General features: G+C 39.8%; 1 protein-coding gene across 2 annotated transcripts in view; it reads left to right on the top strand.

Annotated features, from left to right (window-relative positions):
- LOC143041039 (ras-related and estrogen-regulated growth inhibitor) overlaps positions 1–6,032 on the top strand; it is a 47,394-nt gene extending 41,362 nt beyond the window's left edge. For both annotated transcript variants that reach the window (XM_076212642.1, XM_076212640.1), the window contains exons 5-7: positions 707–859; positions 2,454–2,610; positions 3,986–6,032. In XM_076212642.1, coding sequence (XP_076068757.1) covers positions 707–859; positions 2,454–2,610; positions 3,986–4,065 — 390 coding nt within the window. In that variant the 3' untranslated portion in view covers positions 4,066–6,032. The remainder of the gene's footprint in view (positions 1–706; positions 860–2,453; positions 2,611–3,985) is intronic.
- Positions 6,033–15,083: the final 9,051 nt, after the last annotated feature.

Below are 15,083 nucleotides of genomic sequence, written 5' to 3'. Positions count from 1 at the left end.
AATAATAATAATAATAATAATAATAATAATAATAATAATAATATTAATAAATAAAAATAAATGAATAGATAATAACGATAATAATAAATAAAAAAAATAATTTCTATGATTGGGATCAAAATGACACCAAAAAGCGGAATCATAGTCTAGGGGAGATTTGAGGAAGGGAATTGAATGGCGGGACAGTAGAATTATAAGTGTTCAATTTTTTTTTTTTTTTTTTTTTTGGGGGGGGGGGGATTAGTCTCCAGTTAAAAAAAATTCCTACGTGACTCTGGTCTGTACGGATGTCACTAAAAACTCCCTCATATTGTACATATACGTTTTCCCCTAATATATACTATAAGGCGTTTTCTCCTTTATAAAGGAGGTGGCCAGCCTAGGCATGCACTCACCCTTCACATATTCCACACTAATCTCTCTCCCCTTTTATCTTAGCTCCTTCTGGATGAAGGACCACTCCTGTTCCCACCCACTGCCGAAGCTGGATTACCCCCACCAATTCACTGCATCTCTCCACTATAGTTCTTACCTGAAGAACCTCCCTACTACTCCATCTATGGGCTCACCACCTACTCTAGCATTGAGATCCCCCGAAACCATTATGTTTACACATCTCCCAACACATTATGCATTAATTCAAATCACTCAGATAACATGTACAGTTCTCTTTAAACCTGACCGTGACTCTTCCGTCCTTTGCCAGGATGCGACCGGCGAGGTCCCGGTGATCCTTGTGGGGAACAAGAAGGATCAGATCGGGGACCGGATGGTGGCCACGCGAGAAGGATTCAAGAGGTCCCATGACATCGGATGCCGCGCTTTCCACGAGATCTCCGTTAGGGAGAGCATTGAGGAGGTAATACGGGCCCCTCTGTTAATCAATGCGATCATTACCTTAGATGAGGATACGACAGAAGGCGCGTGATGGCGGCTCAAGCCGTCAACTTTGCCCTGTGCGCTTGGAATGCTGGGGGTAACAGTCACTGCTAAGAATAAGAGAAGTCTAGGACTCGAACCCGCGAAAAAAGTTGGATGTGGCTCTGCCTCGTCGCTTTCGAAAACTTTATCTCGTCCCTCCACCTTCCTCTTCCACGCTTCCAATCTCGCAGCGTCCAGTCATCGAAACATTTACTCAGTTTCTCATCCTCATACCTGTCAGTTTCCCGTCCTCATCTCTGTCTATACCTTCCCTATTGCCCAATTCCACTAAAGCTCTTTTATCGCCTCCGCAACTTTTTCCAATCAAGTCTGCTCTCATCCAAATTGTCTCCTTCCCGTCTTTCAGTCTTTCAGCGTTCTTAACATCAATTTCCATTCCTCTGTGTCCACTCCTTCATTTTGTTTCCATCGTCTTCGTCAATTCGTCAATTCCTAAATCTCAAATCTAGGTTATAGATGGTATCATCCATATTGCAAATTTTGCGTTTTAGACGTATCGATAAAGAGACTATTATAATATTCCTGTACTTACCAAGCATTTTCGAATTGTGACAAGACTTTAATTTCCATGGTTTTAGTCGGTTTTTACAGCTGATCAGAATAACTATTCTCTTCAACTTCAAGCTTCTCATCATCGATTATATTTGTTCTGCTCTAAATTTTCGACCTGGTCATGTTTTCAGTCTTTTTCTACATTTGCACCCTCAATGTTCCAATAGATTTCAAAGTAATCTGCTTCTCTTAACAGACATTCCAACACTCAATGTAATTCAAATTATATATAAATTATATATTCAAATTATATATATATATATATATATATATATATATATATATATATATATATATATATATATTCCAACGATAAACTTCTTACTTATGAAATACCAAAAGGATACAATCTACGGAGCCAGTCTCCCAATTTTACACTATTGATGGTGCACATGTAGAAACTATATACATTTTTAAGATATATAAATCACATCTGCCTCTGTATGAATATATAGGTAACACCCCCCATAAAGACTTATAAAATTCCCCATATTTTCCAAATGCTGCTTTTCAAACACTTGTATACACGCACGCACACACATACGCATATTATATATATATATATATATATATATATATATATATATATATATATATATATATATATATATATATATATATATATATATATATATATATATATATATATATACATATGCAAAGTAGACCACATGGAAAAAGAAACTAACGAGGCAGTACTTTTTGCACTGAAGATGTAATATACGAAAGCGCTCTTCTTCGTTAGTTTCTTTTACCAAGTGGTCTACTTTGCACAAGTGAACACACGTACCCGTGTTCTTATTAGCATATATATATTATATATTATATAATATATATATATATATATAGACATATGTACATATACATATATTTATATACGTGTGTGTGTGTGTGTGTGTGTGCGTATGTGTGTATGCTGTGTGTGTATATATACATGTATAATTTTCTCCCACTATAAGGTGCAGAACGTGTTCTGGGACGTGGTGCAGTTCTGGCGTGACGTGGTCAAGGCTCCCAAGCTTCGGAGGGCTTCCTCAGACCTCCACGCCATCGAAATCCAGCAGCAGCAGTCGACTCCTCCCCCTTCGCCGGGACGGAGCACGACGAGCGTACCAGGTGATCATTATCATCAACCGTTTGCATTCCGGTGGGGGGGGGGCAGGACTCCCGTTTGCATCCCGGGGGGAGGGGAATGGGACTCGTTCTCTTACTCTAGTTTGCCTCTAAGCTGTTCTATTCATCTGTACACGACCCCATTTCTATAGCGAAGCCCGTTTAGCCTTTCTTGATTCATCTTACCTCGCTTAACACCTTACATAATTGGGTGGCACATGTCTCTTTTTATTCTAGCAGCCGCCAAGCGATTTTATTCACCTGTGATCTCTCTCTTATCAAAGAGTTTTACTCCTTTAATATGAGGCCACCCTCTGATGGATAAAATCGTCTGTTGTTAGCCAGAATAAAATCTCTAGAGAGGTCATACATGGCGAGAGGATCAAGGAACTCCTAAGCTATTCAGCGTGTCTTGTTCTTATCTGAATAAAATCGCCTGGTGCTAGACACAACAATCTCTCAAGATTCAAAATCATCGAAGCGCAGAGATTTAGTTGAGACAACGCACCCTGATGACGAAGCCTTTATCCTCCGTTACATAACATCGCCTGGCGTTCGCCTTAACAAAATTCTTAAAGAGCGCCTTTCTAGCGTAGGTGTTGTACCTTAACCCGCAAGGCCCCGTATTCATCTGAATAGAATCGCTTGGCATTATCCATGATCAAAGCTCTAAAAAACGTCACCGTTTGTACCCATGTGTTCAGACACGCTAATATATCCTTACTCTCTAAGCGTGAGCTGCGACTTTAATGATTTCATTCTGGTTGCTAGGGTAAAGGTCATCACAACAAGTCCTGGCTGTGACTTAGATGGTTTAGCTCAGGCTTAAGACGGCCCTGTTTATTCAGTTTAGATTAGGCTCCGTCTTGGTTAACTAATCCATTCAACATTGTCACGTACTATCTATTTCTTCTATACACTATACTAGAGCCAGACCATTTCATTCAGATATCACCTGGACACTTTATTCCGTCGAGGGATACCTTCCCGCCGTTTTAGGGTTTACTTGACCCTATCTCGTCAAGGGACCCAACAATGACATCACTGCCTCTAATTATGTCATTGTTGACAACATATGATGCCATAGGGCGATTGCATATTACGACGTCATTAGGTGCCTGGGAGCTGAAATCGTCAGGTGATCAGATTATGACACGTGACCAGACTGTGCCAAGTGCCATACAGATCATGTCATCAGGTGCCGTGAAATTATTAAGTAATTATATTACTATATATATTAGACGTATCCTTCTCCCTCTCTTTTGTAATCGGGAGATAAATTCCCCCAGAATTAAAATCCTGGTTACAGACTTAGGGTCCGTCTAATTCCCAAAACTCGTTCCCACCAGTAATCCTATTCTATCCTATCCTGTCACAGGATCTCCGGCTGCGCCCCGCGCCATGACACCTCGTGGAGCCAGAAGGATGTCGATACGATCCCGTACTCATCCAGTCTGAGGTCGTGACCCACCACACGGTCGACCTCGGTGCTCGTTGTCCCTTCGTGTTCTTCTGAGGCAAAGTCACAACTGACTGTGCCAGCCACGCTTCCGAGATGACGACAGAACACAGAAGAAATGGAGAATTCTTATGACGTACTGCCAAAATCCGCATAAATGACGCGTTTTTTGTTTTGTTTCTGTAAACGAACAGCTACCAAATATTTCTGTGCGGCACAATATGATGCGAGACGATGGCTTTAGAAAATGGCGACCGTTTTCGTATAGACAGAGAACATGGTTGTAGGTTACCTATGAACGAGAGGTTAAGGAGACCTTCACTGCGTTGACATACGCAGGTGTGCCAACCCTCCCGAGATAATCACTCCCTACAGAAAATTTCCAAACTGTATTCCTAGACAGTTTGTGCCACTGTACATACATTACACAAGTCTACAGGTTTCCACTTGTATTTCGTATATGTAAACTGAAAAAGATGTACCATTTTTTTTATATAAGGTAAATAATTGTTAAATATTCCTCCCTATAGTCTCACGGAGAAATCTACTATATCTTCATAAAATGTATTCTAAATGTTAATTTTTATTGTTATTACGTATTTAGTTTTCGATTTTAATTTCTGACATTTTTTTAGCACAATGTTAATTGTCAACACTTCAGCGTTTGTTATTGCCAAAATGAAGAGAGTGGATTACTTAGAATTTCAAAGTAAATTGCGCTTAATTGGGCGTAATAGTGAATATTGTTCTAGCTAATGCCAAACAACTCCATTCAAATTGGAACACTAATTCCTAATTAGTTTTGGTTACTACTCTGTGTCCTTAGACTTCCCGCTTAGCACCGAACCAAACATTTTGATAATGTTTACAAACTAATGTGTATTTAATTCAACTGTTAATTTGGACTTTCCTGTATTTATGGGAGAGTATATTGCCGCACATACAGTAACTACAGTTATGTCTTTGTTGGGTTAATATGAACTAATTACAAATACTAAGAGCGTTACAAATAGGGTTACCAACGGTGAAGGCCAAATTACCCTTCCGTAGGGCATGAGAGTAATCTAGTTACTTGTACCAAAGTCGGTGGGAGTAACTAAGTTACCTCTATTCGGGAATGACTGGCTTAGAGTAAACAGGCTTTTAAAGGATTAAAGATAGCTATCGATCAGTCCATCCCAATTAAATCTAATCTACCAGTCTATACCTCCTTTGCCCTGACGAGGAGTGTTTTTCCATTATTTCATTACATATTCTATAAAGACAGGAAAAAATGGACATCATAAGCAATTGTGATTCAATCAAACTTGAGAATTTATTAACCAAAAATGATAGTGAAAATTATATTCGCTTTCTTCGACTACACTAGATGCAATACCAGATTCTGAATTTATTATTAATAAAACAAGAAATCAAGGTGAAAGCCCAGGGTATGCACAGTACTGAAAAAAATGTAATGTGCTATTGAAGTAGAATTCCTACTGGTATCTTCCATCTTACCCAGCGTTCTTCTACTGCAGCATTACCCCTGACTCCAAGGCATCCTTGGATTTGTACTATTTCTCCTAAGTTCGGAGGAATTCTCTATTCGATCATTAACTCCTATTAAGCTGCTGATTTTTCTAGGCGGGTTACAAGACAACCACCACGTAAGCATCTTTTTTGTAGTAATAAAAAATACTTTGACATTTTTATTATGTTTATAATTTGGCTCGTTTTCTATTGCACTTCGGTCTACGATTCTTTGTGTTGCTTAGGTTGGTATAAGCTTGCTGTTAGGAATTGTAGTCTAATGGCACCAATGTATTCATCGAGACGAAACCACTCGTGTCTTTCCGCGTATCTCTTTCCCTCTCTTTCCTCAGAGGAGCTTTCTCCCCATGTAATGCATGCTTATCTCCTTCACTGTAAAATTGTGCTAAATATATAAATAACCACATGAACAAATAAAAATTATACAAAGTAAACAAAAATGGTATTAATATTCCACAATGTTATTTTTCCATGTAAAAAATATCCGCACTTGAAATATCTATTAGAGGTTATTCTGCCCATCTCATTTTCTTATTATTTCATAAATACAAAATTGTCAAAAGAAAATAGGTTTGGCAAAGACGTTATGTTGATATACTGACACTGTATCCGAGAATGGTTTCAGGAAATAAAATTTAATAAAAGGAGTGGACCATAAAATGAATTACCATCTCGGAAAAAAAACACGAAAAAATAAGGATATGAACCATTTTCATTCGTTGAAAAATATAGTCATAGTCGACATGACGTCATGTAGCTCTCAGACTAAGTGACGAGACAACATACATGAAGTCAGTTTTGGGTACATAAATCTTGGAGCTCAGGGGGCTCAATCTAGGAAACAAAAAAATATTGTTGCAGTAATACAATTTTGTTGTAAGAAAATCTAAGACAAAAACTTCATGTAAAGATGTACCTGATGCTTAAAAACGAAGATACATACATACACACACATTTACTTCTATCCATCATTCCAAAAAGATCTTTCGTCCCTTTTAAATATGGGGGGGGGGGGTTGAGGGAGGCGGGGTCAAAATATACACCCATACCAAAACCTATTCATCGCCTCACCCATTTTAGCATCTCGTGGATGATGGGGATTCCCGTTACCCTACCTGGTCAGAGGCAGTGTAGCAAGATCGTTCGGTGGAGCCTGACAGCGAAAGCTGATTTACCGCATAACTTCAAAGTAGCGGTCTTGCTGTGGATGCACTACGTCTTGCTGCACGTATGATCCAGAGCAGTTGGAGGATGCAGGGATGACCCGTCATCCATGAGAAGCTGAGATGGGATGGGTGGAGAGGATGGTAGAGGGCAGTGAAATGGATGGGAATAAGGTGCGTATCTCTGATTTGGCTACCCCTTTTATAAGAGGGGGAAAATACCTTGGTATAGCTTCAAAGTAATCAGTATATTTTTCTTAAAGGATACTAGTTTCCAGTCATACAAGAATACTGTCCTTCAAGCCCTAAAATATGGAATGCACAAGACACACATCTTGATCACTTCACTGCTGTGACGACCCCTCAGCAAGACAGTCTGTGAAATCTGCCCCTTTCACGTCGATGACGTCATCTACGTTGAGTAAATTAGCCTGGCGACATCCGGCATTAAACCCGTGAAAGGTTCCACGATTCCATTTTCCGAACGTCATCTACGGTTATCATTTGGGATAACCTTCTTAGCCACAGTATTAATATATCTAAAAATACGACAGAGAGAGAGAGAGAGAGAGAGAGAGAGAGAGAGAGAGAGAGAGGGGGGAGGGAGAGAGAGAGAGAGAGAGAGAGAGAGAGAGAGAGAGAGAGAGAGGAGAGAGAGAGAGAGAGAGAGAGAGAGAGAGAGAGAGAGAGAGAGAGAGAGAGAGAGAGGAGAGAGAGAGATCCACCTCGTGTGGAGCAGGACTGAAACAAATCCGCTAATCTACACAAGAAAGTTATAATAAGTTGGACAATTTTTGTAAACGAAATCCTATCAGCCTAAGAGAACATAAAGGAGATATTTCTTAAACGAGTTCAGATGGGGTGACAGGTCTCTTGGCAAGGACTGTACATCTCATGCAATGAGAATTATTATCATTATTATTATCATCATCATCATTATCATCATCATCATCATCATTATTAGGTTATACTTGCCTTCCGCACTGGAATTTTTGTTTCCACTTTTTAGCTGGCCCCGGCATATCCCCCTTCCCCCATTTCTATTACTCTTTCCAATCCTGGTGATAATTTCCCTTTGTTTTTTGGTTGCTGCCAGTCAATTTTATTCATGCCCGTGCCATCCTCTGTATCAAAGGGATTCCAGCCTATTTCGACCAACCTCTTCTATACACGTTGAAACGTTTATTCTGGCTGTCGCCAAGCTAATTCATTAATGTCAGTGGTATTCCCTCGGAAGTGAATGTGGGTAAAACGTCCCTTTGTCCTCGATCTTAACAGCCGGGGAATAAATCATTATCACCCAAACAATTCGCTCCTCCAAAAAGACCAAAACACTAGCACGCGGGAAAATGCCCGTCTCCCTTCTCGCAACTCCATTTACATACTTTTTCGGACGACTTTTTTATGTACGTGGAGCAAGCTGTGTCCGTATAGCGATGAAAGGTCACAACCAAGCGAGGAAGGAAGCTGTCAGCGAAGCGCGGGAAAAAGGCGGCGACGCGGCGTCCCCAAGCTGATGACGTAGGACGCGCTCTCCGTGGGCGGGAAATGAGCAAGCGGCCTTAAAACAACAATTGCACCAACTGTCACTTCTACTTGGCGTCGTCATCAATTTATCGTCCCATTAATTAGCAACTCGCTTGTGGTTTCGTTATCTCACCAGTTTCAGTGCAGGTCAGAAATATTATAAACCTTTTAACAACGTTGTCGTGTTTTGCATATTGTGTTTGGGCTAACATCAAACGATTTCATTATGCTGGAGGGCACAATTCTTTTTCGACATAATACCTTCAATGTGTCGTGCCTAAACTCAGTTTTATTCGAACGAGCATTACTCTTTAAGGGGACACCGTTGCATTGCATTCTTATATTCAAATATTGCTTGTGTGCCAACAACGAATTAAACAATTTTACAGTGAGCTATGTGGGGGATCTGGCGATGTTTTGAACGCTCACTCAGCGTTCCGAAGATCCTATGTCTGAATTCTTCCTGTTGAAAAATCATCCATATAAGGTTTTGATCATTTCAAAGTTCCTTTGCGATATTTGCCCGTTCACCAAAAATGCCATCAAGCTTTAAAATGTGAACAGGAAATCATACGAAGAAAACCATACTCATCGCAAATGTACATTCCCCAATAGAAAACAAAACTCCTTAATGCAAATAACAACAATCTACCATATAAACAGAGCTACCTCATCAAAACAGAACAGTGGATGACACTCATTAGGACGACTGTATGACCAAGAAATCTACTGCACTATTTTTCTTCACTGACACAAACCCTATCATTTGGGATATCTCACTAAGCAAGCAGTGCCTATACTCAAACAAGTTGTATCATCTTATGCCTTACATATATACCCACATAAGCTTCCCGTAGATAGCACGATATAAAAATCAAGAAACTCGTTACACTTATAAGTCAGTACCAGTAAATTTGAATGGAAGGAAATATTTTTTACGGTGTATAGACACCACACTCAACACTCGCTATATTTCACGTACTGATCTAGTTAGACGAGGATGTTTATAATTAGGTTTAAAGTCTCTTGTTGGGTGGCTATACTGTGGTTTGGAGTCTTAATTTCTTAATGAATTATGAAGACATGATAAAGGTATTAGGGTTTTATCGCCCAGGATTTGGTGCAGCGTCACATCCATTGAGGGGTTTGATAATATAGTAGGCGGTTGATCCGGAGGGTCTGTAAATTTTAGAACAGTATTATGTGCGGTGTTCTGTGGGCGGCTTCGTAAATAACTAACAGAACCTATTTGTATAGACACGGTAAAGGAAACATGGACTGGAGGTGAAGCTTTTATTCCTGACGTTTCGTCTAACGACTTTCTCAAAGGAATGAGCATACTAGATACATACAGAGTTTATAAACACGCCTTATGGCTCAAGCTTCACCTCCAGTCCATGTTTCCTTTACCGTGTCTATACAACTTGTTCACATGGATTTAAAAGAACCTAACCCAACCTAAATTACCCAACCTAACCTATGCAATTTAATCAACTTAACCTAACCTATCCAATTTAACTATCTTCGGCCCTGGTACAATGTCATATTGACTATGCTTGTTCTTCCTGGTATAGCAACCTATCTAAAAAATCTAAGAGTAATCTTCAAATATGTCAAAACAAACTAATCAAGACTGTTTTGAAACTCCATCCGCGTACTCATCTAGATTATACGCATTTTAAACTGTTAAATTGGTTACCTGTTGAGAAACGTGTTGTTCAGTTAAAGCTTAATCATGTTCAACCAAATTGTAAACGACTCTCGTCCCAGTTATTTGTCAGATACCTTTACACTTGTTAGAAATACTCGTTCCCTGAGAACTCGTTCTAGTAGGTCATCTGTTATTGTACCTAGGTTTAATAGTTCGTTAGGGAAAAGTACGTTCAAATACACTGGTGCTATTGCTTGGAACTCTTTACCGACCAACATTCAATCAATTGTATCTAAAAGTAGTTTTAAAAAATCAGTTAAATGTTATCTTTTAGACACTGTTCTTTCTGAAGAAAATAGTTTATATGTTTAATTTACACTTCTTATAACCTAGCTTTTACTATGACAATCTTTTCCTAGTTTTTATATGAGGACCACAGTGGAAATAAGTCTTTTGACTTTCTGTGCCATCCTCGGATGTACAATTATATGTACTATGTATAATATTGAGTCTTATATGTATTGTACTTATTGTATGTATGATTGTATCCGAATAAAATTCAATTCAATTCAACTAACCTAACCTATCCAATTCAATCAACTTAACCTAACCTATCCAATTTAACTAACCTAACATATCCAATTTAACCAACCTAACCTAAATCATTCAATCTAACTAACCGAACCTTTCCAATCTAACCAAACCTATCCAATTTAACTAACCGAACCTATCCAATCTAACCAATATAACCTAACCTATCCAATCTAACCAATTTAACCTAACCTATCCCAATCCACGTCCTTGCTCTTTTAGCTATTTTACTTTTTTTATAAAAAAAAAAATCCTTTGAACATATAATAGCGTGCGCGTAAAACTAGTGTATGTGTGTGCCTTTTATCCTACCTGAGCTGAATACACATATTTCCACTCATTTAATCCTGCCTGGAAGGGATCCTGTGGATCCTGTTTGATAAGAATCAACACTTCAATGAAAGAGGTAGTACTACCAAACCGGTTCCATTGACCTTCGTCACGTGATACAGTCGAAAGATGAACAGCTTCATTGAACCTTCCCCACTACAGTTAACTGCGTTTGGCGAAAGAACTTTGCAAAATAAGAAATAATAAAAAATGGCGAAATGGGGAGTTATCCTTTAAAAGTTCATCACCTGCCCCGCAGTGGAAGACGGACAGCTGCTCTGGGATCGGAGTCATGAAAGGAAATACATAAATAAATAAATAAATAAAAAATGTAAAGGTCGAACGTTCTACCACAAGTTATATTCAGTCTTTCACTGACTTTGATTCCAGTGTGTATACACATACAGTTTGTACGTATATCGCTATTCTTCACTTTGTACAGCGAACATTTCTTATTAATACAGAAAAATTCCGGCAATTGCCTTTTTACTTTCTTTGTAATTACTCCACACACACACACACACACACACACACACACACACACACACACACACACACATGATCCACGAGTCCAACACGTGATCCAAGACCATGGTGAATCACACATGCATGCACGACCACACGCACACGCATGGACCCACAACAGGACATGAAAAAAAAGTTATAGAAGAGATCTGAAAAAGAATAGTTTCCCACACAGAGTGGTGGATATTTGGAACAAATTGGATGAGGCAACAATGTGGGCTAATACTATATATGAATTTAAGAACAAACTTGATGCTGAAAGATACAATGACGGGTTACTACGAGCATAACTCCCTTCTCGTATAATACAACTAGGTAAATACACGCACACACACGTACGCATGCAAAGCCTGCATTCACATCCGAACTCGCGTTTACAACCATAACGTCAAACTTTTTTTCTAATCACAATCTGCAGCCCATATTTGTCATATGGGCTGCCGATGAGGGCTGCCTATTGAGGGCAGATCTCTTGCTGAAAGGTTGAGCCTATTGTCTCAAATTAATTCCATCACTATGTTAACGCAATTTAGATATTTCATTCAACCTAATGCCAGCCGGTTTTATTCAGATGTGGGTCGGCTACTCGCTAATGAATTAGGCCAATGGCAGACTGTTTCGTTCAGATGGGACACTTTTCCCATTGCAAGCGTCGAAAATTTATGAAAAGTGAAATCACCCGAGCGATTCCGCGAACACGGGCAGTCGAGAAACATCTTGCATCTGGCATTGCGTCCGACAAGATGTGGTTATCGTTATCGTGTTGTTTGTTTTTAAACCGGAGCTAATACACGTTTCGAATGACGGATTGCCCTCTTCCGCAACACTTTGTCAAATTCTCTCGGCTACTGATACACGGAATACCATGAAAAGAAGACTGTTACCATATCACTGCTTCGCAAAGGTTATCTTTTCCACATTTTATTCTGTCAGACGCTGGACGGTTTGACTCGTTGGGAGGGGAGAAGGGAGGTCGGGTGGGAGGGGGAGGTGGCTATAGTCACCGTTTCTTCTCAAACCTGTCCCCTCCCTCCTCTCCCCGACTCGAATAAAGTCTAGGTTTGGCCATAACATTCTAAAGCACCATAGCCATGGAGTTGACGTCACTCGACCACATGTGGCTACAAAGGTCAGAATAGTTTGTCTCCATTTCCAAGGTTCACCACACTGGCAGAGACCTTTCTGTCTATTATATCCCTATTTAGACCTTTTACTACTAAACTGATCTCACAACTGAACAAGACGGCCTGGGGGTAGATAAAAAATACTGCCCAGTAATGGAAGTCTGGCATAAATTTGAACAAAACTCAAGGCTCGTACTATACAATCATTAAATTTTATGGTCCAATGTCAGTTTACACATGCAGCCATCGTGACGTCATGTCGCTTGTTTAAAGATGTGGTGACGTCAGCTCACCCGGCCAGGACAGGAAAGGGTCGTATTTATTACGGTGATGTCCGTTTCAACCGAGCATTCTATAACGTCTATACAACAAATATTTTAGATAATTTTCCAGTGTCCAGGTTCTAGATCCCCAGAATAAACCAAAGGGATAAAACAATAGGTATTTCAGTTTCCCATGGGAAGAAATGAATTCATTATTGACGAGATAAACACCACATGAGGACGGAGCCTTTATTTGTACGACGTTTCGCTTATTACAGCTTTTTCAAGTACAAGTTGAGATACAAATGCTTGAAATTAAATAAGGGGAAAGGAGGGAACGGGGAGAGAAAAGGGGGGGAAGGAAGAGGAGGAGGGGGAGAAGGGGGGGATTGGACACTGGGAAAGGATGAGAATGCTGGCTCAAACGTCCGTGGGCGAAATGTCCACAAAGGGTGGTTTAGATATTTAATATTTTGCTGGCCATGGGTATTAGGGGAATAATGTGAGGCGAGATGTTAAACATGCCCGTACAAATAAAGGCTCCGTCCTCATATGGTGTTTATTTCGTCAATCTTGTCGGCAAACTGCCACTTTTAAGGAATTCATTATTGCTGTAGCCGAAATTCAGTAAACGACGGGACAAAGAAAATGGTAACATCCAAAATCATATAGGCCTACACAATAAGAATCTGATAAGCAATTGCTGTAAATTTTCTCTCTAACTCTGCTCTCTCCCTTCTCCTATTCCCCCTCCCACCTCCTCTTCCCCTCTTCCATCCCATTTGCTCTCTCTACCATTTCGTGTGTGTGCGCGCGCGTACGTGTGTGCGTGCGTGCGTGTCCGCACGCTTGTGAATAAAAAAGTTCACATTAAAGTTGAATTTAATTTGTTTCTCCTTCAAGATATCAGACAAAAGGCTTTGGCGGTAACAGCAGCCACGAAGAGACAATGGCGGGTACCTGCTGCTGGTGGTGGTCCAGCAAGACGGACGTGAGAGAGGGTCATCTCCCTACTGACGATGTTCAAACTCCCTCGTCACTCTCTGGAGGCAACTTCTCTATCAACTTCAACTATTTCCTTCACCTTCTCTCCTAAGGAGAGGGAACAACGGGGAATGTTCTTGTTTTCCTATAAGCCGGTGACAAAAAAAAAAACACACACACACAAACAATGATACAGCACACAACAGTCCAAAGTTTCTTTGTTCCCACAAAAATCTACGGAAAGTTCCAAGGATCGTTGCCAGCCACTGTGGGGCTACGAATTTCCAGTTACTGATATTCAAGGGGAAAACTATCATTATTACTATAACCATGATATGGAACGTGGTAACTACTGTGTATTTTATCATCTTTACGAATGATCATGATGTCTTAATGCTGAATATTCAAGAAATTTGGAAATGTGGACTAATACGAGCTGGAGAGCTAATTAGTGTTACTGCTTGCGTTGAAATTAATATTGTTGGTTAAATTAAGAAAATATTTCAAAATCTGGGTCATGATGATGGCCCTCGTTTCGTGGTACGTACACACACACACACACACACACACACACACAATCACTAAAACATTTGAAACCGGACTAAAATAATAGTTAAAAAGTCGAAAACACACAAACACGCACACACACAAATCACTAAGACGCTGGAAAAGAATAGAAAATATGCCAGTGACTAACACAAGACGCAAACACGAGCGCGCGCGCGCACACGCAAACACAAACACCAATCCATTTATATAATGCATACATGTATAGCCTCTGTGCAGGTGTGGACATTTGAGTGGGTGTGGGTAAATACTTGCTGACAAGGATGTGTCCACAGTGAGGCGTCCACAATGGCACTTGACACTGTCCATAACTCTGAACACTTTTTTCTTTATAACTGCTAAAACGGAGAGAGGCTTACGCCGGGAGACGCTCACCTGCGATCGAAACCCTTGCCCTGAGTGTTCGGACAGCCAAGGCAAGCAGAAATCACCAACCCGGGGTACCCTCACCGACGATGCAGGTGCAAAATCAAACGCGCAAATTCTGACCACGTTATCAAAGCTGAAAAACTTTCTTACAATATGTCTCACTGAATTTGCATTTATCATCATGATTATCATTACGATTATTTTATGATCATGAGCATTAATCTATCATTATTATTACTGTCACTGTCATTATTATTTTATCCTTCATTATTATTATTTTTATCGCTGTCATTTATTATAAATTTTATCGCTGTCATCTATCATTTTTATCGCTGTCATTTATTATAATTTTTATCTCTGTCATTATTACTATTTTTATCGCTGCTATTA

The sequence above is a fragment of the Oratosquilla oratoria genome, chromosome 30 (genome assembly GCF_046742065.1).
Source record: "Oratosquilla oratoria isolate Oo_2021 chromosome 30, ASM4674206v1, whole genome shotgun sequence".
In the NCBI taxonomy this organism is placed as follows: domain Eukaryota; kingdom Metazoa; phylum Arthropoda; class Malacostraca; order Stomatopoda; family Squillidae; genus Oratosquilla; species Oratosquilla oratoria.
This window is presented reverse-complemented; position numbering and strand designations above follow the sequence as displayed.